Source organism: Alligator mississippiensis, chromosome 11 (assembly GCF_030867095.1).
Source record: "Alligator mississippiensis isolate rAllMis1 chromosome 11, rAllMis1, whole genome shotgun sequence".
NCBI classification, from domain to species: domain Eukaryota; kingdom Metazoa; phylum Chordata; order Crocodylia; family Alligatoridae; genus Alligator; species Alligator mississippiensis.
In genome coordinates, this window is record NC_081834.1 from 17,853,574 (window position 1) to 17,880,385 (window position 26,812).

At 44.6% G+C, this 26,812-nt stretch overlaps 1 protein-coding gene across 3 annotated transcripts in view; it reads left to right on the forward strand.

The window, feature by feature from the left end:
• Positions 1-26,812, forward strand: part of BNC1 (basonuclin zinc finger protein 1) — a 99,624-nt gene that overhangs the window by 28,923 nt on the left and 43,889 nt on the right. Inside the window, exon 1 of one of the 3 annotated variants that reach the window (XM_019477804.2) lies at positions 10,448-10,489. The exons of the other annotated variants lie outside the window; for them this stretch is intronic. Coding sequence (XP_019333349.1) covers positions 10,463-10,489 — 27 coding nt within the window. The 5' untranslated portion in view covers positions 10,448-10,462. Of the gene's footprint in view, positions 1-10,447; positions 10,490-26,812 lie in introns of those variants that run through there. 3 annotated transcript variants of the gene reach the window in all.

The window sequence follows — 26,812 nt, forward strand, 5'->3', positions numbered from 1 at the left end:
TGTGTGACAGGCAGAGATTACATGCATTTGTCATTTTCTGGGAAAGTGAAGGATTCCCACCTACAGTGCAGGAGAAATCCACTCTGCAGATTGTGTTACACAGACTGGGAAAAACTTGCTTGTTGTTCCAGGAGAGGCAAGGCAGCAAGTAAGTGTTTGCTTTGGTGTAAAGTTTCTGGACTGACGGAGGCTGGGTGGTAAGCACAGGCCTTTGCAGAGGCAAAACACATGAACACCAAGCAGTTGACTTAATGCTGTTATCCTACAGGTCCTCTTTCAGATATTGGACAAAGAATCAGTATAAGCTAGCATAGTAAGAGGTATTTAAGTACTCTGAACTCCAGGTGTCCACCTGAACCAGGAAATAATGTTGCTCGTCTAATAAGAGGCATCTTTGGCATTCTTCTTGTCAAGAGAACAGTTAGATTTTACTTGGAACGAAATGTTTCATTCCACCCACTCATCTCTTGTTGTTTTAACTTCTCAGACAAGTTGGTATCTCTAGCATTGACTATTAAATATGGTAGGCCAGATCGATAGATCTACACCAGAGATGCATTTGTTCATTGCGTGTTCTTTGTTTTTAATTAAAAACACTTATTGGACATGCTCAAAGCTACTCTGTGTACAGTTATAGTCAGAAAAAAAATCTATATCTGAAAGTACCTTATTTCTCAATCCAGATTAAGTTCTGTTTGGCTGAATATGACCCTGAGTATTGAATACTTTAAATGAGAGATTAATTAAACCACTAAGGTGGTTTTAATTTTATTTCCCTTTGTGCAGCTAGCTGGCAGCTTTCTAGCCACCTAGGTGGCATTTTTGGCATTTAAATGCAGCAACGATTCTACTTTCCCTGCAGTGGGAATGCTATGCATTGGCCAAGCAGGTTCAAAACTGTATATACACACCCATTCTGGATATCTCCATGCATCCCCAAAATAAAGCTGACTGAAAGCCTGTAATTAGTAGCCATTAGACTTGAGAGGAGAAAACCCTCCCCCATCCTTTAGCCCCAGTAGCTGAGTGGCGGTGGCCTGCACCAGGAAGCCAAAGGAAGCTTCAACCTTCATCTCTGTGGGTGCATCTACCTGAGATAAGCTGCCTAATTAGCTCAGCGGTAAAGTCTACATGTGCAGACCTATTAAAATAAAATAATAAACTCTGCCATAGAATAGTACTTGTAAATGCAAATACTATCCTACTGAGGAGTTCTTTACTGCACAGCAGCACACATGTAGATACTGATGGTGCTGGCTGGGGCACAAGGATGCTTCAGTGTGGGAGCTGCCTGCTGACTAACCCCTCACTGAAGCACCCTCATGCCTCAGGCAGCCCCTCCATGGCACATTGACCCAGGTTGGAGCATCTCCAGGCTGGCAGGCTGACCCCCTGGATCGCTGCCAGCCAGGGCTTATCCAACCTGGCTCAACATGCCGCAGTCCTGTGTGCACTTTCAAACGCAGCACTTGGAAATAATAAACTCCGGCACAATATGTGTCAGAGTTTATTGCTTCAAATTAATTGCACCTGTAGACGTGTCCTCTGACTTCCCAGCACAATGTGTTAATCACACACAACAGGTTAGGCTTATCCAGACCACCTCCATTGGTTGTTTTGAAGCCAATCCCCTGGGCAGCCAAGTAAAGGAAATATTTGGTATCAGCAAGATAAGAACAAGCTGGAAAGTGTAGCTCAGTGAGATGGCTGCTGCTGTTACCGTAGGAAGAAGCAGGTCGTGGGTTCTAGCTTAGGGCCCTTGTCCCATAGAAACTTTCCACTGCACTGCCCTCCATTCACTGAGACTATTAAATGCAATGTGTGTAGCTTATGTTCAAAAGGAGGGCTGGAGGAGGCTTTGGGTAATGCCTGACCTATGGAGTGGTAGTTGGAGCATAGTGCTAGAAAGTCAGAGTAATGCTAGTTCTACACTCTCTTGGGTGAGGGAGGTGCAGTGTCTAGAACTGGGCTTGAGAGCTCTAACGGCTGAGCTATTGAAGCTAAAGTATAGGAGGGTCCTTTCCTCCCTTGCTTCCACCCTCCCCAACCCTATGCCCTTGTCTATGCCAGGACAAGAAATCTAAAACCTGCCAACACATCTCCACCAGTCATACAATAACTACACCCCACAACAGAACCATCACCGTTCCTGGATCTTACACCTGCACCTCCAGTAATGTAATATCTCATCCAGTGCATCAGATGCCCTGATGGAAAACGTAGGAGAAACCAAACAACAACTGCATACCAGAATGAGCACACACTGAAAATCCATTAAAGAGAAAAATATCCAATCATCTGTGAGTGCCTGCTTCTCAAAAGACAATCACTCTGTCTCCAATCTCTCAGTTCTAATCCTCAAAGGGAATTTACAAAACACCTTTCGTAGACAAGCCTACAAACTTCACTTCATAAATATATAGGATACAAAAAATCATGGACTTAATATAGACATTGGATTTATGACACATTACAACCTGCCTGACATCTTACACCCGAAGTAATGGTACCTCCAACTGACCACTTGTATCACTTCACACACTTCCTTCCCTTCCCCCCCCCCCACTTATTGTCTTCCTAACTTCTACCCATTTTCATTTTCACAGACATGCTTGTTATAAATTTGCTTCTTTTCTACCTTGGAGAACACATAACATCAGTAGAATCTCCCGATGTCTAACAAAGGGTGTTTGTGCCCAAAAGCTTGCAAAGAACTTTTTTCAACTTTTTAGTTGGTCTAATAAAAGATATCACGTCTACCCAAAGAACCTGGCCTGCCAGAATTGCTCCCAGAATATCTAAAAGCCACTGTAAATTTGGGGCCTGATCATGCAGTACTTCCTGATTCAAAAGTTCTGTTGGCCTTGGTGGGAGTTTGCCTCTGGACTACAGGACTAGTCCCGCGGGAATTGAGAGAATGCTGTAATAAGGAAGACAGGCCACTCTTAAAGAGCTGCTGTAGGCTCTTGTGAGATGCTAAGTGAGAGTTGTTTTAAAGGCATTTGGACTCATCCATTTTTCCAGAGACCTTTGTGGGATGGGGGGGAGAAGGGTAATGTAAATTAGTGCTATTTGATCCTCCTGTTGGTAAACCTCTTTCATTAGGGAGTTGCTGATAGGAGCTGTCATTTGCTAGCTATAAAGCCTATGGCTTATAGATAGGCCACCTGGAAAGATTAGCTCAAACTAAATTTGTACTTCACTGAGTTTGGGAGGGGAGACCCAGGTATAGAAAGGAACATACTGCAGACCTGACATAGTAGGAGGATTCTGCTGAGGGCTTAGATGTAACAAGCAAATTAATAATAAATTAAAATAAGGTGGTAGAACAGTGACATACCTTGTCCAAACTTGTCTAATCTACACCCAGAGTGATACAACTCTTTAGGTTGGATCTGTGGAAATGTTAAAGGAACAAACACTTACAGGAAATCAGGCATATAGTGATCAACATCTTATTTTTTTAAGACTGCACTGATATATAGTGTTAATTGCAATGCATCTGTTTGTAACTACAAAAAACGAGCACGGCATTCACTATATGGAATGTCTATATAGACATCTGTAATCAAGGACATAGGGTTATCCTCCATGTATAAAAGAATTCCCTGCCCAAAAAATAAAGTAAATGTAGTTATAAAGACCACCTGTCTCAGTTTTCCCTATTATATTCTTATACTAACAGAGCTACAGTTAAGGTTGTGTCAGTATTTCCTCTTTACAATATTCCTGTCCCAGCTGTAAATTTCACTCTAAACTGAAACCCAGCTTACATTTCAGTCTAGGAGATTTATAATATCTAATGGGGGTGGAAAAGACCTTATACTTTAAGATAGCATGGTTAAAATATTAAAGTCAAGAAATGCCACAGCTGAGGCCTTCAGAAGCACCATCAACACAAGAGGTGTTGCATGTAGGTAGTATTTTCTCTAGTCTGTTTCTAGCTAAGTGCATAGCTTGTTCTAACTATAGTTTTGAAATGAGACTGAATAGCAAACAGTACAAAATGTGCAGTGTGGGTTAGTATTGGAAAATTTACCATTGCCACAGTGTTTCATGACATCTAATTTTAACTATAACATTAAATACATTAATCTGGGGATGCCAAACTCATTTGGCCCAAAGGGCTTTGCGTGGGCTGGATAAGCCACCTCTAACAGCAGGGCAAGCAGAAGCAGCATTAACCCCCCGGGCTCTGGTGCCACCGACACAGCAGCTCTGCAAGCTGCAAGAATCAGTGTTGGTACTACTTGCCCACTGCCTTAGCACTGATAGGGTCTTGACCTGGGAATTCAGTAGTGAGGTGAGCAGTGGCAGCATTTCTCTCCCCTGGGGTAGATCCAGAGGGGGTGTGGTGGCATAGTTGCATGTGTGCTGCATGAACTGTGAACTGTCTGAGCAAACCAGCATGTCAGTGCAGTTCCTGGGGGCTCCTTATATGCTATGAGCTGTCTGAGCTTGGTGGCTGGTTGTCACAGGGTCTACCTGGAGTGCCAGCTTTTGCAGGGATCTCAAGCCCAGGGGGTGAGTGCCGCTGCAGTTTGTGCCCCCCCCCCCCCCCTTCCCAGCCCGACTTCAGCAGCAGGGGAAAAGGAGATAAGCAGTGCCAATGGTGCTCAGTCCCTGTTTTCACACAGCTCCAGAGCCTGTGGGCTGAGCACTGTTGCTGCTCATCCCCTCTTTCCCCTGCTGCTGAATTCAGGGGGAGGGAAGGAGGGATGAACTGTAGCAGTGCCTATCCCCTGGGCTCCAGAGCTATATGCAAGCAAGGGCTTTGGGCAGACCCTGTGCCAACCAGTTGGTGAGCTCAGAGAGCCCATGGCACATAAGAGGCCTCCAGCAGGAGCTCACTGGCACCCAGGATCACAGAGGGGTGGGGGGGTGTCCAGTCACATCCCGTTCAGCAGTGGTGTATGCTCAGTGAGTTCTCTTGACTGCACATGCACGACTGCTCCCCTCACCACCTACAGCCCCCTGGTCCTGCTGGTGCCCCTCACTACCCGCCCACAGCCCACTGCTCCCCCGCCCTGCTGGTGCTCCTCACTCCCCCCTTCATAGCCCCACCCCAGCCCTGCTTGTGCCCCTGACCCACAGCCCTGCCAGGGACCCAAGTCCATAGCCCCCTGCCCCCCACTTGATTTTCTAATGAAGTGAAAAAACAGCTTATGTAGAGTAGTGGTAATATTTAACTGTTTATCATTAAGCTTTGCAGTACACATAGCATTTAAATGAGACAGAGGAAGGGCGCAGATGAACAGTGTACAGCTGGGGAAGATTGCAACCTCTGCTTCTAGTGTTCATCTGGAAATGGATTTCTACAAAATTGAACTGCTAGTGCAGTGGTCCTACCTGTTCATACTGAGCTATATTCTTCCTTCATTGATTTCAGTAAGCACATGTTCAAGCCCATCATTTTCACTGCAGATGAGCATTAAAATGTGGCTTTTTAAATAATGGGAAATTAGAATTAGCAGGAGGTGGTAGAATACATTTTGTAGAGAAACTTTCAACTTGTGGTTCTATACTTTTTTTCTTTTTCCTGATGTTAAGGCAATGTTTTTTTATCCATAATATTGTTTGATTTAGGTATATTATAACTTACACAATGTTGTTTCAACTGCTTGGCACCAGCTTTCTGTCCTAGTACCCACCTGAATTGCCTTGTTTGGGAAGGAATCAAGACTATGTAGTGAGCTTGAAGCCCTGCCCGCTGTGTATAAGACGAAGGCACTCTTAGGCAATCAATAGCACATCTGAAAGTAAATTTTCAGTCACTTCAATAGCTTTGGCCATAATTTAGACACCAAAAGTGGCACTTATTCAAGATTGAGGCACCTATTTCCAAAACGGTTGTCATGAAAACCCCTGCTCAGTTGCCGCCTAACCCTGGGGGTGCCTAACCTTCAGGAGCGTCTCACTCACTGTTTTGACTTTAAAGTTCCCCAGGTGCCTGCAGTTGTGACTCTGCACATGTCCAGAACTGTCTCAGTCTTGACAGGACTGAGCCTTTGGCACCTAGTTCATGTCTCAACCCTGGTATCCAGAAACTGGGCGTTCCTCCACGTAAGTCCCCTGAGGGGCTCAATCCAGCAAGCGTTCTCAGAGCACACCTAATATGCTACAGGATTGGGCTCCCTCCAAATGCAGTGGCAGCCACTGCTTTCTTTTACCAGACATCTAGAGGAGACAGTGATGACGGTGCCCCTCTTTTATATAACAGTATTGGAGCATTTGCCTAGGAAGTGAGAAAAGTAGTAGTAACTTCTCTCCTCTGCTTGAAGAGCTACAAACCCCTGCTCCCCTAACTAGGACAGTGCCCTAGCCCTAGTTAGAGGTTATCCTGTGTGGAAGAAGCGGCACTCTTCACCCTTCATCGTTGTACAGGGGCGCAGATTTAAAAGGGATTTCAAGATTAATTAAGCCAGGGAGGGAGAGCCCATTAGGAAGCAGGACTATGTACCATGCTTCTCAGGGCATTCATGTGGGAGATGGAAGTCCTTGGGTTCTGGTCCCTGCTCCTGAGACTGTTTTCTGTCTTTTATATTCAACACTTGTTGGATAAAAGGCAATCCTAGTTGCAGGAAGTAGAACCCAGGAATTCCTATTCTCTTCACACTTGACCCATATTCCTAATTAAGCTGTCACAGCTCCCTCTTTTAAAATTATTACAAGGTCTATTACATTTGCACTGTAGAGGTGCTAGTAATGTCTGTCATCTATTTCCAACTCTCAATTATTTTTCCCCTAAGACAACTGCTGTCCTTCCAAGAAATGACCCCTATGCACACACTGTGGCATGAGGCCAGCCTTCTTTTGGGCAAGGAGGTCTGCAGAATTGATAAAATGCCATGTCTGTGAGTGGGATTGTGCATTTTTACTTCCATTTGGAGCCATTAAAACTTGCTCTTGTAAGGTGCTGAACACTTTCATTCCTCACTGGCTACAAGATCATCTTATAAGAAGCATTTGTCCCCTTACTCAAACCCTTGAATTGCAAAGAAAAAGCTTCATAATCCTGAACACTAACAATAATCCTTATTTCCATCTGTGCATGATATTACTATCACAGAATGCCTGGCACCTATCAGACTGGAGAAAGTCTGGTATAAAATGTGGGTGTATACAAGTGTGTTTTATGCACTGCTGCCCTTTACTGAAGGGATTATCTGACCTGTTTTGAGTATTTCAGTTGGATGACTTAAAAGTGGTATCTGTGGAAGAGTCTCCATTAGCTCCGACAATAAAGATTGCATGGCTCTGAATACCATTGTGGATTGTTTAAACTGAAACAAGAATTTGCATGCAGTCCTTTTAGAGGTAATGCAAAGTACTACTTTATAAAGGAAGTGCTCTTGAGTTAAAAAAAAATCCTAATTTAAAATTGTAACACAAAAGTAAATCAATTTCTCTCCTTCACCATCTTCTATTCTTAACTCCTTCTTTGTACCATTGTATTTGAGGCCTTTCAAATCAGTGTTTGAAGTTTATATTTAGATTTAGGAAATTCATAACCACTGCAAGCACCAGTCAAAGGAAAATGTAAGACAGCCATTAAGTCAGATGAAGATCCAGAAATATTCCTTTTAATTTTTCATGCAGTTCTCCTGTCTGTATAAAATGATTTAAGGGCGCACTAAGCTAGGGCCAGTTGTAACTTTTAATTTCTTTGCTTTAGACAGTTAATGTTGGAATCTGTTTGTTAAGGACTTGGGGATAGGTTTCATAGACATTAGGACTGGAAGGGACCTTGGAAGATCATCAAGTCTAGCCCCCTGCCCCAGGGGCAGAAAGTCAGCAGGGATCATAGGATCCCAGCAAGATAAACATTCAAATGTCTCTTCAAGGCGTTCATAGTAGGTGCTTGAACCACCTCCGGCGGCAGTCTATTCCAAACCTTCGGGGCTCGGACAGTAAAGAAGTTCTTCCTTATGTCCAGCCTGAAACGGTCATGGAGGAGTTTGTGACCATTCAACCTTGTCATCCCTTGGGGCGCTCTGGTGAACAGACGTTCCCCCAGATCCTGGTGAGCACCCCTGATAAACTTATATGTGGCCACCAGATCGCCCCTGAGCCTGCGCTTTTCCAGGCTGAAGAGTCCCATGGCTCTCAGCCTATCATCATAAGGTCTGTTTTCCTGATCCTTGATCATGCGTGTGACTCTCCTCTGGGCTCTCTCAAGTTTCTCCACATCCTTTTTGAATTGTGGAGCCCAAAAGTGGACGCAGTACTCCAGCTGTAGCCTCACCAAGGCCAAGTACAACAGGAGAATAACGCCCTGGGATTTGCTTGAGAAGCATCTATGGATGCAAGCCAGCATTTTGCTTGCTTTACTAGCTGCAGCATCACATTTAAAGCTCATGTTCATCTTGTGGTCAATCATGATCCCCAAGTCGCTTTTGTCCGTAGTGCTTACCAGCATAGCACTGCCGAGCCTATAAGCATGCTGCGGGTTTTTCCTCCCAAGGTGAAGAACCTTGCATTTTTCGGTGTTAAACACCATCAGGTTCTCATCTGCCCATTTCCTGAGCCTGTCAAGGTCAGCCTGGCTCGCCTTCCTGTCCTCAGGTGTGAACGCTTTACCCCAGAGTTTGGTGTTGTCGGCGAACTTGGCCAGTGACTTCATTCAAAGTTCATGAAAGTCAGAGCGTGGTACAGGGGCGTGAGTTGGGCACTGTCCCAGTGTTCCCCCCATAACTTGTGAAGAACTCTCTCAATCTGGGCTGGATTCTTGTTTTAATAGGTTCTGCATTGATTGCAAAAAAGGAACACGGTTTCAGGACATATTAAGAGTCCCTTCTTCACCAGGCCCTCTAAATAACATGAAAGACTGCCTCAGCCTTTCTGTCTCTTGTTAATCTAAACACCAACTTCATTGTCTCACTTCATTTTTCCCTTGCGGGAACACTTAGCCTTTCCAAACACTGCTTAGTCTTACAGGTACATTCCCACCAATTAAAGAGGAGGGGTTCCTTACAAGTGCTGCCAATGAACCCACCTAGCTTGAGCAGAGGTTGCCAACTATAGTAAACCATGCCAGAATGTGTGGTGGTTTTGGGATCTGCTCCAGTGGGGACCATTCTCCATTAAATTATGGCTGTATGTATTCCCGTGAAATAAATGTGGGGCTATATGCCTCAAATTCATGGAGCTGCACCTGGGATACTTATGACATGGAATTTATAGACGAACTTTCCCACTGTTATGCTGTTATAGGCCTAGTGTTTAGACCTATGGTTTAATTCAGGGGTTCTGCTTCAGGTTTGAAAGTGAATTAGACTGAGGGTTCAGACTTGGTGGCACTAAAACTACACAAACATTGCTCACAAAATGTTATCTGCAAATAGCAGGAGTTTAATAGATCTTGCCAAAAGTCAGATACATCTGAACCACCAAATAGGTGCCATCCTGTCAGGAACTGAACCTAGAAGATTAAGTTTGGATGAAGATTTGGAAGGGTTTAGATTCAGTTTTGTGGTTTGGGACCACCTCTAGTGGCAGTAGATGAATGATCTTTACTGCTAAAAGCACAGCAAAACCTCATTGCTATTACTATATTTACCAATCTCCTTTTTAGTATTTTACCAAATAAGTGCCACGTCACTGCAGTGTTACAGTTGGCATCATGGAGCTCCAGGAGTGTTTTTCCCACTCTGCAATCACAGAGGAATGAAGACAGCTTGCTGTACGCACCACTCTTATTTACTTCAAAACCTTTTGAGTCAGACAGCTGTTTCCTGGTTGAATAGCAGGTTTTCTGCTTAATCTGATTGTTTAGTAAGCAGTAAAATGTAACACAGCCTGGGAAAACCTCAGGTAATGTTATGAACATAAAACATGTAAGATGGATAGTCTCCATAGAACTGGATTCATTCCAGCTCGTGCAACTTCCTTTACGAGGAAAACCCTCATGTCGTTAAAGGGTTTTCTTTCCCTTGCTCAGGGAAGATCCTGGCAATAAGAACTTTAAAATCTTCTTGGAACTCGAGATGATTTCTGCCAGAGGAGGCCGTAATGGCTGATGCCTGAGTCAGATCAGCAGGTGCTGCCTCAGCCATGAAGTGTGTGTGGCCAAAGCTGCTCACTCTTGGTGCTCCACTGGCCCCCACAAAGGTAACGGGTATGGGTGCTTTCCAGGACTGCAGCTTCTCCCTCCCTCGTTGGCAAAAGTGCTGTGTCCTGGTTTACTTTGGCAGAAACCAGCATTGCTCAGGGGTGAATTTAGCCCTTTGCTTTCTTTGGAGAGCTGACTCAGAAGAGTGCACATGAAAACTACAAACTGGTTTCCTTTTTTTTTTTCCAGTCTCCCAGATGTTCAAAGTTGCATCCCATTTTTCTGTGAAGCTACTCTTGTGAAGAATGGAGGAGTTTACTGTTAGGTTTCCTGTGATGGTCTGATGCTGTGACCAGAGAGGAAGTATAATAATATTATGGCACTGGCCTCAAACTCCTTTAGAAAACCATTATGACTCAAAGCATCCCTGCAAGATGGGTAAGGCTGTCATATATATCCATCTTGTATATGGGCAAACTAAGACACAGAGAAGTCATGTGATGTCCCCAAGGTTACAAGGCAAGTCCATGACAGGAGCAAGGATAGGCCCCAGGCAACCCTAGGTGGCAAATTCTTCGTCTGATAAGTAGCAGTGCATAAGAGAGTCTAAACTGCTGCTTGTTTGACAGTCACAGGCCACACAGGGTGATATGGATGGGGAAATACCATGCATAATTATCTCAGAATACAAAGTCTCATTAAAAGAGAGAGAGACTTCCTAGTCCTCATGGTTATGAAAAAAGCTTGAAATCACAACCCAAGTGAAACACTGCTGCATTTGCCTGAGTCTTCAGACAACCTGAAACAATAGCTATGGTGATGGGTGAGAATACCCATGCCTCTCAGTGGGGTATTAGCTTCAAGATTTAGTGCTTCTAGGAGCTCTGCCAGCCCTACTTGGTGTGCACTAGCTGGAAAGCTGAGCAGCAGGTTCAACCAACCCAGCCAAGCAAATACAGTCTGGCTTCTGAAATGTATACTGAAAATCCCCCCTTCCCTCCAATGCTGCTATGTCTTGCAGGAAGGAAGCAGGACCCCCTGATGGCACACTATAGGCAAAAGGGGGGTACCATGCCAACCTTGCCTCTGGAAGACCAAGTTGGACAGAGCCCATAGGGCCGTGTGTGATAGCGAGCCTAAGGCCTTGTTTGTCTTAATACAGCGTTGGGGTTGTACAGACCCACACAGTCCCCTTGAATTAGCTGAGGGCTAGATCAGTGATCAAATGCAGCTCCTACACAGAAGTTCATGAAGAGAAAGGCTTTCTTGTACTATCCACTTGGATGTCTGCAGCGGGCAGCATGTTTAGGATCCTTACCAGCATTTGGAGGTTACAAAAAATAACTTCTGTAGAGAAAAATAGGAGCAAATCTTTTCATACTATGGAAGTAGATTGTCCCTAAAAGTGAGGCTTTGAAAAGGATGGATTGGGGTAGGAGGGAGGAAACAGGGTAAATATATATATTTTTAATAACAGTCATCCCCCCCTTCATAAAATAGGCCTGGCTGGCTGGCGCACACAGTCACCAGCTCCATCCATGCCATCTGCCTGTGAAACCACTTCCTGCTGACTCTGTGCCTGACATAATTTATATCGGAAGCAGAATTCGTTGGGGCAAGTTTGTGATTGTGGCTGGCATTTCTGCCATGTCTCACGCTGACTGCACAGCCTCTCCCTGCATCCCTGGTGTCTGAACACATTAGATACATTGCAAGGAGGAGGGCCTCAGAAGTCAATACTAAAGGATGAGAGCCACAGGGCAGACAACTGTACAAACTGAATGAAAACAGGGAGTCACAGTCTGTTCTAGTCTGATTAGAAAAGAGGCGGGGGTGGGGGGGTAGAGTTGGGAATGGAGGAGATGAGAAAGGGGGAATGGACTTGCTCCATCATGTAGAAACTGCAGTGTAAATGCTGTCTGGCAGAGCAGTCTGATCAGAGGTAACATTAGCAAAATAGAGCTGCTGATGTCTGGTTCCCGCAGAACTACAATATGCTTTGTTTCATAATGGTGGTGCTGTCAACAACATGTGAACTGATGCATGGATGTTGTTGTAACAGCTCACCTGTTCATGTGAGTATAGGAAACTTGAAGAGGCTGAGGCATTTTAGCTGTTAATGCCACTAATAACACTTGGCTGTAGTGCCACCCAGCAATCTGAACTTCCTTTTTTCCCTTCTAATTGTCCCATTACTGGCCTTTGTTTAAGCATTGGCTTTTCTTCTCTGTCCACACTGCACAGAGTGGAACTCTCCCATATACCATATTACTACAAAAATATGAAAACAAGCAAGGCACCTTCTCGCAGAGTTGGAAGGGAAAGAAATGTTCAGCTAGTCCAATAATTTGATTGATATAAGTACTTCACTTATTTCAGTGGAGTTATGCCAGCAAATAATTTGTCCCCTTATTAGTAAAGCAAATAGACTGCAAATAATCGCAAGACCCTGTGTATAACCCTGTTTCTGTCTGTAGTCAGACAGGGTTTTGCCACTGACTTAAGTGTCAGCAGGTTCAGATTCATTATTGTGCCTTTCTTAGTGGGGAGAACAAAGTTGGACACAGAACTGGTCAGATACCAGAATTTCCATTTAATGGGAAATTCCAGTCTTTTATCTCTTCCTAAACTGGAATTAAAAACCCAAAATGTATGTTTTCTGTGGGGAAAAAGAAATCAGTTGGGGACCAGTGGATCATTTTGATAATGTCAAATAATGTTTTATGTTCAAACGTTTTTACATTCAAATTGCAATATTAGATATTATTGGAAAGTCTAAGTGGATACATAGACAAAACAGAGCATTTTTCCCTTATCAAAATGAAATGTTTTGATATTAAAACAAAAGTCAAAATAATTTATTTCAACTCATTCAAGTGAAAAATGTTGAAATAGACATATTCCTCAAAAAAGTTCAGTTTTGACTAAATTGTATTTTTCAAAGAAAAACTTTTCTGATAATATTTTTTTGACCAGTTATATTCAGATACTTGAAAATATATAAGCACTTGGACTGAGTTTTATTGCTAATGAAAGTAAGAACAAATGACAGCAGCTTGGTTCAAGTCAAAACACTGCCAAATTGTGCACATATTTCCATGCAGCCCTTTTAAGTTCTGGTCTGATACCATTCACATGGGTAAAACAGCTTGCACTGACTTCCATGGACTTTGCTTCAGGCTCTCCTTGTGTCTCAGTTGAGGCTGGCAACAACTTTGCTAACCTTTGACTGAGCTTATTTAAACAAAATTGCTCACTGTGAAATTGGCCCAGACACTGGTGATTTTGTGATGTGGGCAAATACCCGCTAGGAACTAACATGAGTTAATCAGGTTCACATCTCATGTGATCCAAGCTTCCAAAATGTGATGGTTTAGTATATTATTCCATTGGGCCACCAACCACTCCTTATGGCATACCTGGCTCACTGGAGTAGGTATTTACAATATGATGCTGGTATAAGAGTTCTCTGAAGAACTAGTCCGAAGTTCCACGACTAAATCACAAGCAAAATAGAAGGGTGTTTGACTGTCAAGCAGCTGCAGAAGACAAAATTGCAGCTTCAGTATTCTATCTTTTATTGAATTCAACCACAGGAACATGTTTTCTAATGCTGCAGGATTCTTGCTGCCTTTATGCTAGATGAGACTCCTGAGATAAGAAAACAGAGGTTACATCTGACATTAGTAGCCTCATTTAAAGGAGATGGTTTGTTGGGGGAAGTAGGGGGTGGAGGGGAGGAGAGGAGGAACTTTAGGGAGCTCTCCAGTATTGCTTGCAACTCCAGGCATATCTCCAGGCATGTTACCTTTTTATCTTGGAGAATCTGAAGAGCACAAATGGCAACCAAAAAATGGCACATTTTACAGTTGTGAAGACAAAGTTTGTGAAGGCAGTTTTTTAAAAAGCATTGATATGACTTACGCCATTTACTTCATAAATAATTAGTTGTTTAGTATACATTTATGTTCTAAAACCCTGTTAAGCAGCTGGGAACTTAGCTTTTTGATATGGTGCAGAAGTAGATTAGGTTATTGTAAGATGAGAGGACCAGGTCATTGGGCCACAGGTTTCCTTTAATTTCTTCCTTTGAGAATAGATGAGCCTTTTAGAGGGTGTTAGGAGAAAGAAGGTTTTATAAGTGAGTAAATCTGACTTCTGTAACAAGACTTATTTCATGTCACCTGTCTTTTTTTATTACATCTTTCACTTTTCAAGTAGCATTATATATATTAAAAAAAAAACAACCCTTGAAGAGGACCCTTGCCTGTAGCAGGAAGCATAATCTCCCTCTCTGTTTCGCTCTCTCTCTTGCTCATTATTATATGCTGGCATGAGCACACTGACATTGCTAATTGCCTCCACATTACACTGGCTGAGTTCCAACGTAGTGGCATAAAAATTAATGAACAAGACAGAGCTCACACATAAGGAACATATGGTGCAATACCGGTCAATTGCATTTTAGTTTAAAATAATGTCTTGAGAGAGTCGTGATCAAAGCAGTTTCACAAAATGAAAAGGACCAAATTCTGCTTGCCTACCTTATATGAGAAGTCTCATTGCCCTCTGTGAGAGTGTGCATTTTAGTAAATAAAATTTTGCCCCAAATGGTAAGTACAGAGAACACAACAGGTTGTGGTTTTATATACATTTGTCACTTTCATTGGGAGAGAGATTTTAATTTACTACTGTGAAGTATGTGACTGGAGGAAAAAGTGTTGAATTCTTTAACATATTAATACATTCATTAAAAATATTGTTATTGTCTTCATTAAACTGGATCACTTACCCTTCAACTGTGTTGTTTACAGAAAAAAGGCATAAATATTTCCCATCATAAAATGCACAGCCAAGTCTTCATCTGGATTGTTTTAATCTATATAGATACTTTGTGGAAAATCCAGAGTTAGAAGCAATGAATTAATTTCAAGTTGAAAGCTAAATGAATGGTAGAGTTTGGGTTCCTATTTTCTTGCCAAACACACTAGGTAACATTATTAACATTAGTGAAAGTTAAATCTTTTTCACTAAGAACAGATCCCAATTGTGATTGGGTTTTTTAATACAGAAATGATCAGACATTCCTACCTAATATCCTCTGCCACTATATAAGTGAATTGTTGCTACAATACTGCAAAGACCTCCTGATTCAATAGAAACTATTGATTTTTCTCCCATGCTAGTGATTTCCTATTGTTATAAATACAAGAAGTGCTCTTGACCTGACAGTCGTAGAACATCTACATCTCCCATTATTTTTCTGTGGGCTCCACCCTGCATCACTGAACTCGGTGGCCCAAATGAATCCCCATAAAAGTACTAGGTTCTGTGCAGTGTTTCAGAACAGAGGAAGGCAGCACCACATCACCTTTGTGCTTCTGGTCCCTGATACAAGTTAGAGGGGTCTCCCAAGCCCATGTCTGTCTAGTACCAGTTCCTCTGGGTCATCATGATGATTGTGACTCTGTCCCCAGCATGTCTCCTGCTACTCAGGAGAATTCTCGGGGAGCTGTCAGGCTGGGTTATAGCCCTCTTCATTGATTCTGACAGGATAAAGAATCTATAGGACAAACATGAACTGAGACCAGTGGGAATTTAATGGGGTGACTCTTCACATTTTTGGCTGAACATTTTAATTGCTAGTTTCATCTACTTTAAGGAGATCGATCTTGAAGAAGAGTAAAATCTCCTTTAATAAATGTATTTTGTTTCTTCATCCAGTATTTCCCCATATAATTAAGCTGTTGTTTGCTTATTTTGTGACTCTACAAATTGATTGTGTAAGTGCTGTTTTTCAATTTTAAAAGCTCTGAAAAGGTAATCTGGACATACAGTGTTTGAGAGAAGGTAAACAATAGCTGAGAACACCATATGAAGAATGCAATATAATGGTATCAAAACAACCCTTCTTTGGCATACAATTAGACACATTCTGTAGCAGTCAATGGGCCAAAATCCACTCCCAGTTTTACATTAGTGTAAATCTTACGGGGAGAAATGACTCCCCTCAGTTAATGCTAATGGACTTGTTTGTGTTTTACACTAATATAACCGAGAGATAGCTGAACAAATTGGTGGACTCACCCTGTGTTCGCAGGACTGTTTGAGAGCAGTATTTGGCCCATCATGTCCAGGTCTAAATATGTAGAAGCCATTTTTTCCCCATAAAAAACAGGCCCAAGGTACCAGATGATGGCATGTTACAGAGCTTTTCCTTCTAGTGCAGAATTTATTTCCAAGACATAGAATTGTGAGGATTCCTTAAGTCATCCCCCTAGAGTCACAGGTTTGGTATCTCGCCAGTGGCACGTAAAACACTTCCTGGCACACAATGTGGGAAGTAAAATTAGTTCACAACTTCTCTTCACAGTCAAGGGAGGGGTTTTTTTTCACTATGTTCTTCTGGCAAATGATTAGTCGTTAGGTTTTCAGTAACTCTTTCATTTCTGAGTAACACGGTAGCCTTACTGCTTTGGTCAATTTTGAAATATATCTCAATTATCTCTTAGTGCTTGTCACCATGGGCAAGTATCATGCAGACAGTGTCCTGGTATCTGGTAAAGCATGTGTGAGTGAGAGGACAGAAAGCAGTAGTATTTTGGAAAATATATATATTTTAAGATTTCCTTACAGAAAATATTGCTGTCCATTTTTTCCAGGAAGAAGGGCTTTGGGATGAACTTTCAGGGTTGTTTTTGTAGCTACAAAGGAAAGAAAACTTAATGATTAGTAAATCTAAGGGATCACTTATTCTAGGCTATTTCCTTTGAGGAAAAACAATTGTAACAAATATAATTTGTATTAAAAAAAGATACATTTTGTTTTACAGATTTTAATGGTTAATTAACTGGGTGTCAGAAGACAGTCTTTCTCCAGGGTGTACCAGTAGTCCCTAGAAGTACTTACACTGAAGATATTGTGCTTGAGTATTACCCTACAACACAGGTGCTTGAGAGTAATAGCCAATGGATACTGCAGATACTACATTTAAATCAACCTAACAGGAGTTAGGTCCATCTAAGTGAGGATCTGTGCAGACATTTGGGGAGGTTAAATTGGGCAAAAAAAATGGCCAGCCTGATCTTAATTAGTTCACCTGGAATGGTGGAATAAGTTTAGATAAGGAATGGGTAAGCACACATTGGGAGCACAGCCCCGAGGCTGGGAAAACCCAGCTGCTTGCCCCAGCCCTGGGGCTACACTCTTCCTACCCCTCTGCCCCTAACCATGACCGGGCTATTTTTAGCCCCCCTATCCTCTTCCTCCCTGGATGGAAAACCTCCCCCACAGACCTGCCAGTACCCCCCCAATCCCACCAGTGCCCCCAGACCTTCCCTTTCCTCTCCTCCCCAACCCACTAGTTTCCCCTGCTTTATTTGGATCGGGTTGTTGGAGCAGCTCCCAACACTGGCAAACGTGTGCACAAAGCTGCTCCTGAGCTATGAGCATGTGGCTTAAGCTGCATAATCCTTAAGTCAGGTGCGGCAAATGTCTGCACATACCTAATGACTAGTATTGTTTGAGTTCCTCCACAGATTTGAATGAATAATTTAATTATAATTTTATTGCTTTTCTGTCTGTAGAAGTTGTTGGGGACATGTACAGTTAGTGCTCTGTTAATCTAAATTATTTGTTTCTTTATTGCGTTTATTCTTTAGCAGAAGTTAGCCTGCATTCTCAACACTTTTTAAGGAGATGTCTATGAGTCATATTGCATAGAGAGGGGTTCCCTTTCCCATTTTTATTTGGTGTTGTGGGGGTAGAGACGTTCCTACGCTGCACTGTTTTTTAATTTTTTTCCCCGTCCCTTTCTCCTGCCGTAATTTCTCCTGCTCTGCTGTCTTTGGGGTCTGATGTGCTATCGTCTGAAGAATACAAGGGTTTGGACATGTTGCTTCTGGTATGTCATTGTGTTAGGTCAGTGCATATTTCTGTACCTTGGAAAGAAAATTGTTTCTATATATTTAGACGTGCTGTAATCCATGTTTCTACAATTCCTTCAGTGTCTTTAATTGTTTTGAACTCCAAAGCTAGATGACTTCTTGAGAAAATGAACTTTCAGCTCTGTCCTCTTGTGACAGATTCCAGAGCATCTCTACCTTGAGGCAAGCTTGGTCACCATTTTGCCTTTGTGACCCTTCCTAACCTGTACCACTCAGCAGGCTAGCACTAATGTCAGTACTGTTTACTCGGGCAAGACTGATAGCATCCAGGTGGAGCTCCAGTCTCTCTCTCTGTTTTATTTTTATAAAGCCATGGAATGCATATGCTAACCTAAGAGTTAAACAGCAAAGTCCTTAGCAGATCAGCCAGGTCTTTACTTTCCAACCTAATTAGCTCTAATTACTTTCCTTAGACATTTCATGGGGCCAGGTCCTCAGTGAGTATGAACTGCCATAGCCCTATTCACTTCAATGGTGTTAAATCAGTGTCCACCTACTAAGGCTATGGCTCACAGTTTCCAGTTTTTGCTTCTTATACTGTGTTACTACTTCCTTAGTACAGTTTTCCTTGCAATTTGTAAGGTGCTTAAAATGACCCCACCTGCTTACTAAAGCAATAACATCATTGCATATCTTTTACTCCGTTAGGCAATCTCAGAGTCGGTTTAATAATTTGTATGCTGGTTTCAGGACACAGGGTTGCTGAAATGTCCTTTCTCTGTTTTCCTTCCATTATCTACAACATTTTCCCCTTGATGAACAAGGCTTTGCAGATTAATATAAATCAGTCCATTTACTACTTCTGACTCTTATGATTTAAGCACTGAACTACTTCTGACAGCTGCAGGCTGTACAATTTCACTCCCTTCTGAATGTTAGAATGACTACAATGTAATTCTTAGCAATTAATAACAGATCATTAGAGATACTTTGAGAATATTTTGGATTAAATTATAAAAAATGATCTGACTCAGCCAGAACCCTGCACAGTACTAGGGGAATGCCAGCCAGCAAAGGGGCATATTACAGGGTGCAGTGTATACTTACCAGTCTATGCTAAATCTAACTGCTCTGGTCATCATAAAAGGGGAGTAGGACCAGCCCTCGAGCATGCTTTTGGGGCCCATTCCTGCAGTGCTGAGTGCATGTTACAGCAGGGTAAACTGTGCTTAACACATTGCAAGATCAAGTCCCAGAAGTCTAGGTGTGTACCCACTGTTCAGGGTGGGCTACATATATCTTTCTTTGGACCTTATAGAGGATACAGGTCTGCCTCTGCTGCCAAGTGGGGCCCTCTATCTTTTAGCCCAGGCTCTAGAGGTTTGTGTTCATTTTCAGGTGAGTTCAGTTGAGTTACTATTAGGGGGAGGATCCAGAGGGGGTTGTGATGGCACGGTTGCACCCTGTTTTTGGACTGGACCACACTACAGGAGCCTCCAGGGATGTTTTAAAGTTCCTGAAGCAAGTGAAAATACCCTTCTCCCTTCCCCTTCCTGCTCAAAGAAACACCATGTCCACGGCCCTCCTCCCCCTCTTCCTTTCCCCAGTGTCCTAAGGTCAGAGAAGCACCAGAACCATTCCTGCCTGCTGCATAGGGCTGGGCTTAGCTGGGAATGGGGACAGCAGCAGCAGGGATGGACAGGATTCCCCTTCCCTGTGCTGTGACTGGGCAGGGTAGGAGAACTCTCCAGTTGCCCATCTTCTTCCCAGCTCAGCCCAGCCCCTTCTGAGCCTGGCTGGCTCTTCCCTCCCCCCAAACTGTGACGAATGCAGCAGGGACAGGCAGGAGAGTGGAGGGGGTGGGAAAGAGAGAGAAAGGGAGAAGAGGGGGTATTTTCACTTGCTTTCGGACTTTAAAAATTCCCCAGAAGCTCCCGTAGCATGGTCTGCCTATGCTGGTGGGGCTGAGGAGGCTGAGAGCAGGGGTTGCAGCCACCTGTGCAGTGGGGGTTGCTGCATCTACATCCCCTTTTAGGAAATCCTGGATCCACCCCTGGTTGCTATGCAGGGATGGGGTTCTAGTAGGTGTTGGTCCCCATACACACACTTCTTGATCTTCTGCATGATCTAATGAGACACTAAGCTGAATGGACTATCCAGTTTTTCAAACACAGTGGCCTTTTGTAGCAATTGAAATTCCCCAGGGTAGTGGTTTTCAACCTTTTTATCATTTGTGGACCCCTAGAATATTTCAGCTGGAGGTGCTGACCCCTTTGGAAATTTCAAATGGAGGTGAGGACCCCTTTGAATTGTAAGTGTGAGTATTCACATACTTTTAATTGCTCAGTCATCTTTCACAGACCCCTTAAATATAGTCCTGCGGACCCTCAGGGGTCCACAGACCACAGGTTGAAAACCACTGCCCTAGATTTTTTTCAGTATGTTTTGTTTCATGATAGTGGCACTGAAAGTCCTGTGCCATCATTTTTTCCCCTCTTATGGGAAAGAGAGAAGAATTTTCTCTTACTCCTAACTTTTCTGGCTGCCATTAGAGCATCTTTCTTAACACTGGTATGAAAGGTTCCTGTGATGATGGGCCAAAGCTAGGGTGAAAACCCTGCAGGTATCTGTGCATCTGCAGTTCAGAAACAGACATATAACAATTAAAAGCCAGTGTCTTACATTTTCACAGAGGAAGAACCTTTCTATATGTTAGAAGTTAGACACAGGAGAATCCTCCATGTGTATATTTTGGCCTCTATATGTATGATCTGGCCCCTACCTCATGGGTAACTGTAGCATCTACAAGTTCAAATTCCCTATAGCATAGCACCATCCTATTTATTGTTACTTCTGTTTTCTTTTGACAGCTAGAAGTAAATTGATGTGTCCTTGCTTACATTTTTGCCTTATAAAATACTTACTAGACTCTTTTATAGCAATATTAAATTGCTTTATTTGTAACATCATTTCCTGCAGATCACTTTCTAGGGTCTGAGTCTAAATATACTTGGGTGGGAATTTAACATGACACTTATATTGAAGAAAACGTTACTAACTTAGTTCTTGTCAAGGAAATATGAAAAAATAAAGAACATATGGACATTTGCTAAACTATCAAGATCAGTTAAGAAACAGTTCATTTAGAAAGCTGCTTTAACTCTTTTACTGTTTCATTTAAAGTTCAGTGTTAATGGTCTACATGAGGGTGAACTAGTAGGCTGATCCAAGGCCAAAGAACAGGGCCACCAAACATGGGGCTGATGCTGTGTCCTTCAGTCCTCTAATGTATCCGGCTGCCAACCAGAATTTCTTTTACCTTATCTAAGTTGAGTTACAGCTAAATTGGTTTTCTCCTATCTAGGCTAGGCACCAGTGAGAAGACCCACATATGAGTATCATCAGCATATCAGTATGACACTGGAGCCTGAATATGACACTCCTAAAGCAGGGGCAGGCAAAATACGGCCCACAGTCCAGATCTAGTCTCCCAGACCATTTTATCTGGTCTGTAGGGCTCCTAAAAAAATTAGAAAATTAATATTTATCTGCCCCTGGCTGCCTGTCAAAGATGACAGGAGCCAGGAGCAACAGGACTCGGGGAAAGCCGCCGGCAGGACCAAGCAGCTGGAGAAGCAAGGCCTGGCTGGCTCTGCTCCCCCACCCTCAACCAGAAGCCCAGTGCTGAGAAGAAGGTTCTGGCCTGGAGCCCTGGAACTGTCCCTACCTCCCTGCACCGGAGGAAAATACAGATAAGAAGGTGGGGAGGCAGGACAGGACTGTGAGTCCTCAGGGTCGGGCCGAGCCAGCTGCTGTGATCCCACCCTGCAGCTGGGAACCACATGGTGACAGAGCGACCAGTGTGGGGTGGAGAGGAGTGGCGGCAGCTGCAGGCAGGGAAGCACTGAAAGTAGCAGCAGGTGTGGGGGAAGGGGCAGTGAGTGGGCACGCAGACTGCAGCCGTAGCTGGGTGGGAGTGTGGGGCCTGTACAGTGCGCCAGTGCCAGAGCTGGTGGGGCCCAGAGCGGAGAAGCAGGAGTGCGGGGCCCGGGCCGGCAGGGGCTCTGGAGCCGGGCTGGCTCCCCTTCTCCCTGCTGGCACAGCCTGGCCTGGCTCCACAGAGCCCTGCCAGCCCATACCCCATGTTCCCACTGCCCTGCTCTGGGCCCCACCAGTTCTGGCCCCAGAGCACTGCATGGACCTCACGCTCCTGCCCAGCTGTCATTGCACTCTGCACGCCTGCTTGCTCCCACTCGCCATCTGCCTGCCGCAGCCGTTTGCCCACCACTTCCACTGCTCCCTTCCACCCCCCTGCTGGTTGCTGCAGCACCACATGGTTCCCGGCTGCAAAGCTGGGCTGTAGGATGCAGCAGGAGCTGCCCTGGTCCATGCAATTCTCAGCTGGCTCCGTGTAGTGCCGGCCAGGCTGGCCCAGTTCCTGCTGTGTCCTGCAGTCTCTGCTGTGCAGCTGGGACATGGTATAGGAGCAGTAAGCTGCGGGGGAGGGGAGTGGCAGCAGTGGCAGATGAGGGGGGAGTGGCAGCGAGTGGCAGAACTGGGCCACGTTGGTGCTTCAGGGGCAGGAGTGGCAGAAGCAAGGAGCCTGGGCATGAAGGAGCGCTGAGGCAGAGCTCTGCCTGCTGCAGGGAGACTGTGGGCAAATCTTCCCCCTCCATACCTGCCACAACCCTCCCCAGCCACCCTCCCCCACACACTCAGCACCCCACAAACCCATACCCACACACACACAAACATGCTCCTCCACCCCACATACACATACCTACACCCTCCCCCACATACCCACACACCACAAACCAATACCAACCCACCTATACCCCCCCACAATATGCAAGAGTAAGACTTCATTTTAAGCTATTATACAATACTCTCTATGTACACTGCACAAACACATGTAGATCAGGACAAATTATTTTTTAAAATCAAAATAATGAATATTGTAGTAGATGTTTGACATTTAGAATATAATTTGGTATTTGTCTGGTTCTGAGATTGCAAATCCTTGCTGAAAGGAGTATTTCTGGGGAGGGACTTTTGGTGGGAAAGGTCAGGGGTTAGAGGGACTTCTGGCCCCTAGATGGTGATCTGAAGGTGGGGCACCTGCTAAGCAGTGGGGCTACCCTTGCGGCCCTCAGTGGTTCACTAGAATTCGGTAAGCAGCCCTCCACCTGAAATAATTACCTGCCACTGCTCTAAGGAGACTCATAAACCTCCCAAAGGGGATAGATGATGAGATACAACCTTGATAAGCTTATGGGGGATGAACAATTGCCCAGGACTCTACTCCAAGAAAAGAGCCCCTTCATTTACTCCCACAAGATCCAGAATGTGTACAGGTTACACTCCTCATGCCTGTGATCTTGCCAAAAAAGACCATGAAACAAATCCATCCCTGATGTAAATTGGGCTGCCTTCAGTAGAGTTATATGAGGACTAAATCTGATATTCTCTCTTTCCCCTCTTCCTCACCCCTCCCCTGCCTCTGCAATGTACCTCTCTCCCTCACTGCACACCTCAGCGAGGCTGTCGCCAAATAAGGTATGAATTAGCATGGATCACAAACCTGACAATTTGGTATCTACCTTTACTGATGGTAATGTGAGATAAAACAATAAAGGTGGTTAGATGCCTGTGTTTCTTTGCAGATGGCAATATAAGTTACTATAAACATATAATGTGCTGTTAAGCCAAATTCTGTACTTTGCTCATGTTTACGTTCATTCTTATTTTGTCCCAATCTGTCCTGAAAAGACAAAGACCTAGCATACTTTGAGCACAAAAAGGGACCTAATCATCCTTAAGAAAGACACTTGTAGTTAATCTACTTGCATGGTTATCTATCCATGCTAAGAAATGTGACAGTGGCTAGGGACAGATATTTAAAAAAGCTGAAGCCTGAATTGGTTCAGTCTTTGCAGGTTAGTCTAACCTGCGTAGAGTGAACCAATTTGCAAGTGAATAGACATTCACTTTTGACTCTGGAAATGCAGGCACATGCCTACAGTGGCTCAGGCCAGAAGCTGGGGGGGCACTAGAGCAAGCCCTTGGCTGGAGGGAAGCTAAGCTGAGGAAAGGGGCATGGCCAGGACCAGGCAGGCCTGAGTACAACTGGAGAGGGGTTTAAACACCCACCCTGGCCTACAGGGACCCCAGCCAGGGTCTGCCTGGAGGGGGAGGGGGGAAGCAGCCCCTGTCAGGAGTCCTCAGCCCCCCACCCCTGATCACTCATGGGCTGCCAGTAGGGTGGGGTGGGGAGAAAGGGGCAGACCCCAGTAGCCTGAAGGGAAGTGAGGGTTTAATCCCCCCATTGCAAGGCAGGGGCGGCGCAGGCACAGATAGGCTCTGCTTATGCATCTGGGGCTGCAGTGGCCAGATACCAGTAGCCTGAGGGGAAGGGGGAGGTTTAATCCCCCCATTGCAGGAAGTAACGGCATAGACACTGACATGGTGCCCTGGGCTGAGTCTCTTGGAGGAGTGGGCAGCTGGCCATAGGGAGGGGGTGGGGAGTGGGGATGTGACCTGGCTGCTGGGGGGTGGGGGAAGCCAAGGCTAGTTATGGAACCTGACTCATCACTGCCTCCCTCTGCGGGCCTGGGCTAGGGCGGCCCCATGGAGCGGGGGCCGCTGTTTGCAGGTGGGCTGCAACTGTAGTGTGGCTCCCCACCCTCCTGTCTCTTCCAGCAGCAGCAGCAGTGGAGCAAACTATCGTGGTGGATGGAGGTGAGGCAGAGTCCATTGTCTCCCCACATTGCTGCCCATGCCCCTGGCCCGCAGCAGCCATTCCTGAGCACTTGGTGCTGTCGCCAGCAGGAGGCAGGTGACTGTTGTTTCACCTCTGCCTGCTGTGATAGTTTACTCTGCTGCCGCTGCCGGGAGAGGCAAGGGGGCACGGAGACGCACTGCAGCTGCAGCCCACCTGCAAACCATGGCCCCTGTGTGGGGCTGGAGGTGGGAGACAGCAGACACTGCCTTCTGCCCCCTGGGGCCACCCCAGCCCAGGCTACACTGTCGCAGTGGGAAGCAGCAGTGAGTTGAGCGCCACAGCTAATCTCAGCTCCCTGCAACCAGGTCACATCATTCCTCCCTGTCCTCTCCCTGTAGCCAGCTGGCTGCTCCTCAGAGGGACTTGGCCCAGGGCACCATGTTGGTGCCCAAACCACTACTGCCTGCAATGGGGGGATTAAACCCCTTGCTTCTCCTCAGGTTACTGTTGTCTGGCCACCACGGCCCTGGGTACAGAGTGGAGCCTATTGGTGCCCTCACCTCCCCACACTGCAATCGGTCGGGGGGGAGGTGCCTCTCACCTCCCCCCACACTCCCTCACCTCCCCCCCCCGCTTCCCCTCAGGCTACTTAGATCCAGACCCACCCCCGCTGCTTCCGCTGGACCAGTGAGGGAGGTAGGGGGGCTGGGGATGCCTGGCAAGGGCTGCTGCCCCCTTTCCAGGCAGACCCAGCAGCCCTCCAGTGTAAGGTTTCTCACCCTCACCCCTTTCTCAGCCGGCCAGAGCAGTGATAGTGCTCCAGCTAGGGAAGAGAGGGGCAGGGCCAGCCCTGCTTGGCTGGAACAGACAGCCCAGCCCAGGGATGCAGAGTGTGCTGGGATGCTGGAGGACTCTGATTTAACTTAAACCAGGGATGGGTCTGGGACACAAGTTCCATAAACCGGATTGACTTCAATTGGTTACATCTGATGCTACATTCAACCAGGTTTATCTCAAACTGGTTTCGGCCATGTTGAAACTGGTTTATGTGCACTGAACTTCTGTTCTGTTACAGGTTTAAACCAGTTTCTGATCACTTAAACTGGTTTATGTGTAACTTTGGTCCCTAGCTGGTGAGAACAAAACCCTCTAGGTTGCTGTATTTGGTGAGAAAAATACATCTCTTGCAAATGGAAGTCACCATTTCCCCATGGGAAAAAATGTGGCTTTTTGTGAGCGATAGGTAGATCATTACTGTTCTACATGAGATGCTTTCATAGCAGAATTACATTTCACAAGTTTTAATAGGTTCATCTGAAAAGGGAACAGTTTTCTGTGCCTCGCTTGCACTTTCATAATATTTTCCTTAATCTGGTTCATATTAGAAGTGACTAGAGATTGTTTCTGTCTATGCAAGTGATAGTTTGTGGGTCTCAGTTTAGCATATGGGTCCATGCCACAGAAATCTATCAGCCTTTAGTAAATCAGATGGAATTTAGCAGTGTTAAGGAGGCCAAGGATTTGACTGAATCATGGAGACAGATCCATCCTTTCATGTGTTTTCTGAATTGGTCCCACCTGATTTGGTTTTAGGACTATAAGTAGGATGATGTAGGAAAGTTCACACTGTCATTGCACAATGCTGTGATTAAGAGAGTACTTCGTCCCCCAGAATTGTTTATTTGATAGAAAGCATAAAATCCAGGCTAAAATATAATCTTAGAAAATGAACTGCTACTTCACCCTGCCTGGGCCATGTCAGGAGTTCCAGCAGTCGATGAGCTTAGTGAATTAGATCTTTAAAATTAGTGTGTGGTAAAAGTTCTAGGCCAGAATTGTTTCAGCAAAACTGCAGATTTGACAGTTCACCAAACCTTTTGCAAATATACCATTTTGCTAAACTTTTTTGTGTTGAGAAGTGAAACATTGCATTTTTGATATTTTAAAAACAAACTATTTAACATTATTTTATTCAAATCAGCTTTTTATTTAGAAACTTATTTCAATTTCATTTTTATTTACATATAAACAGTATAAGTCTTTCAATACTCACTCAACTCTGAAATTAAAATTTCATTTAAAAAAAGAATAAAAATGTTTCATTTGACTTGATACAATTTTTTCCCCCCAAAATTGATAGTGAACTGAAAAAAA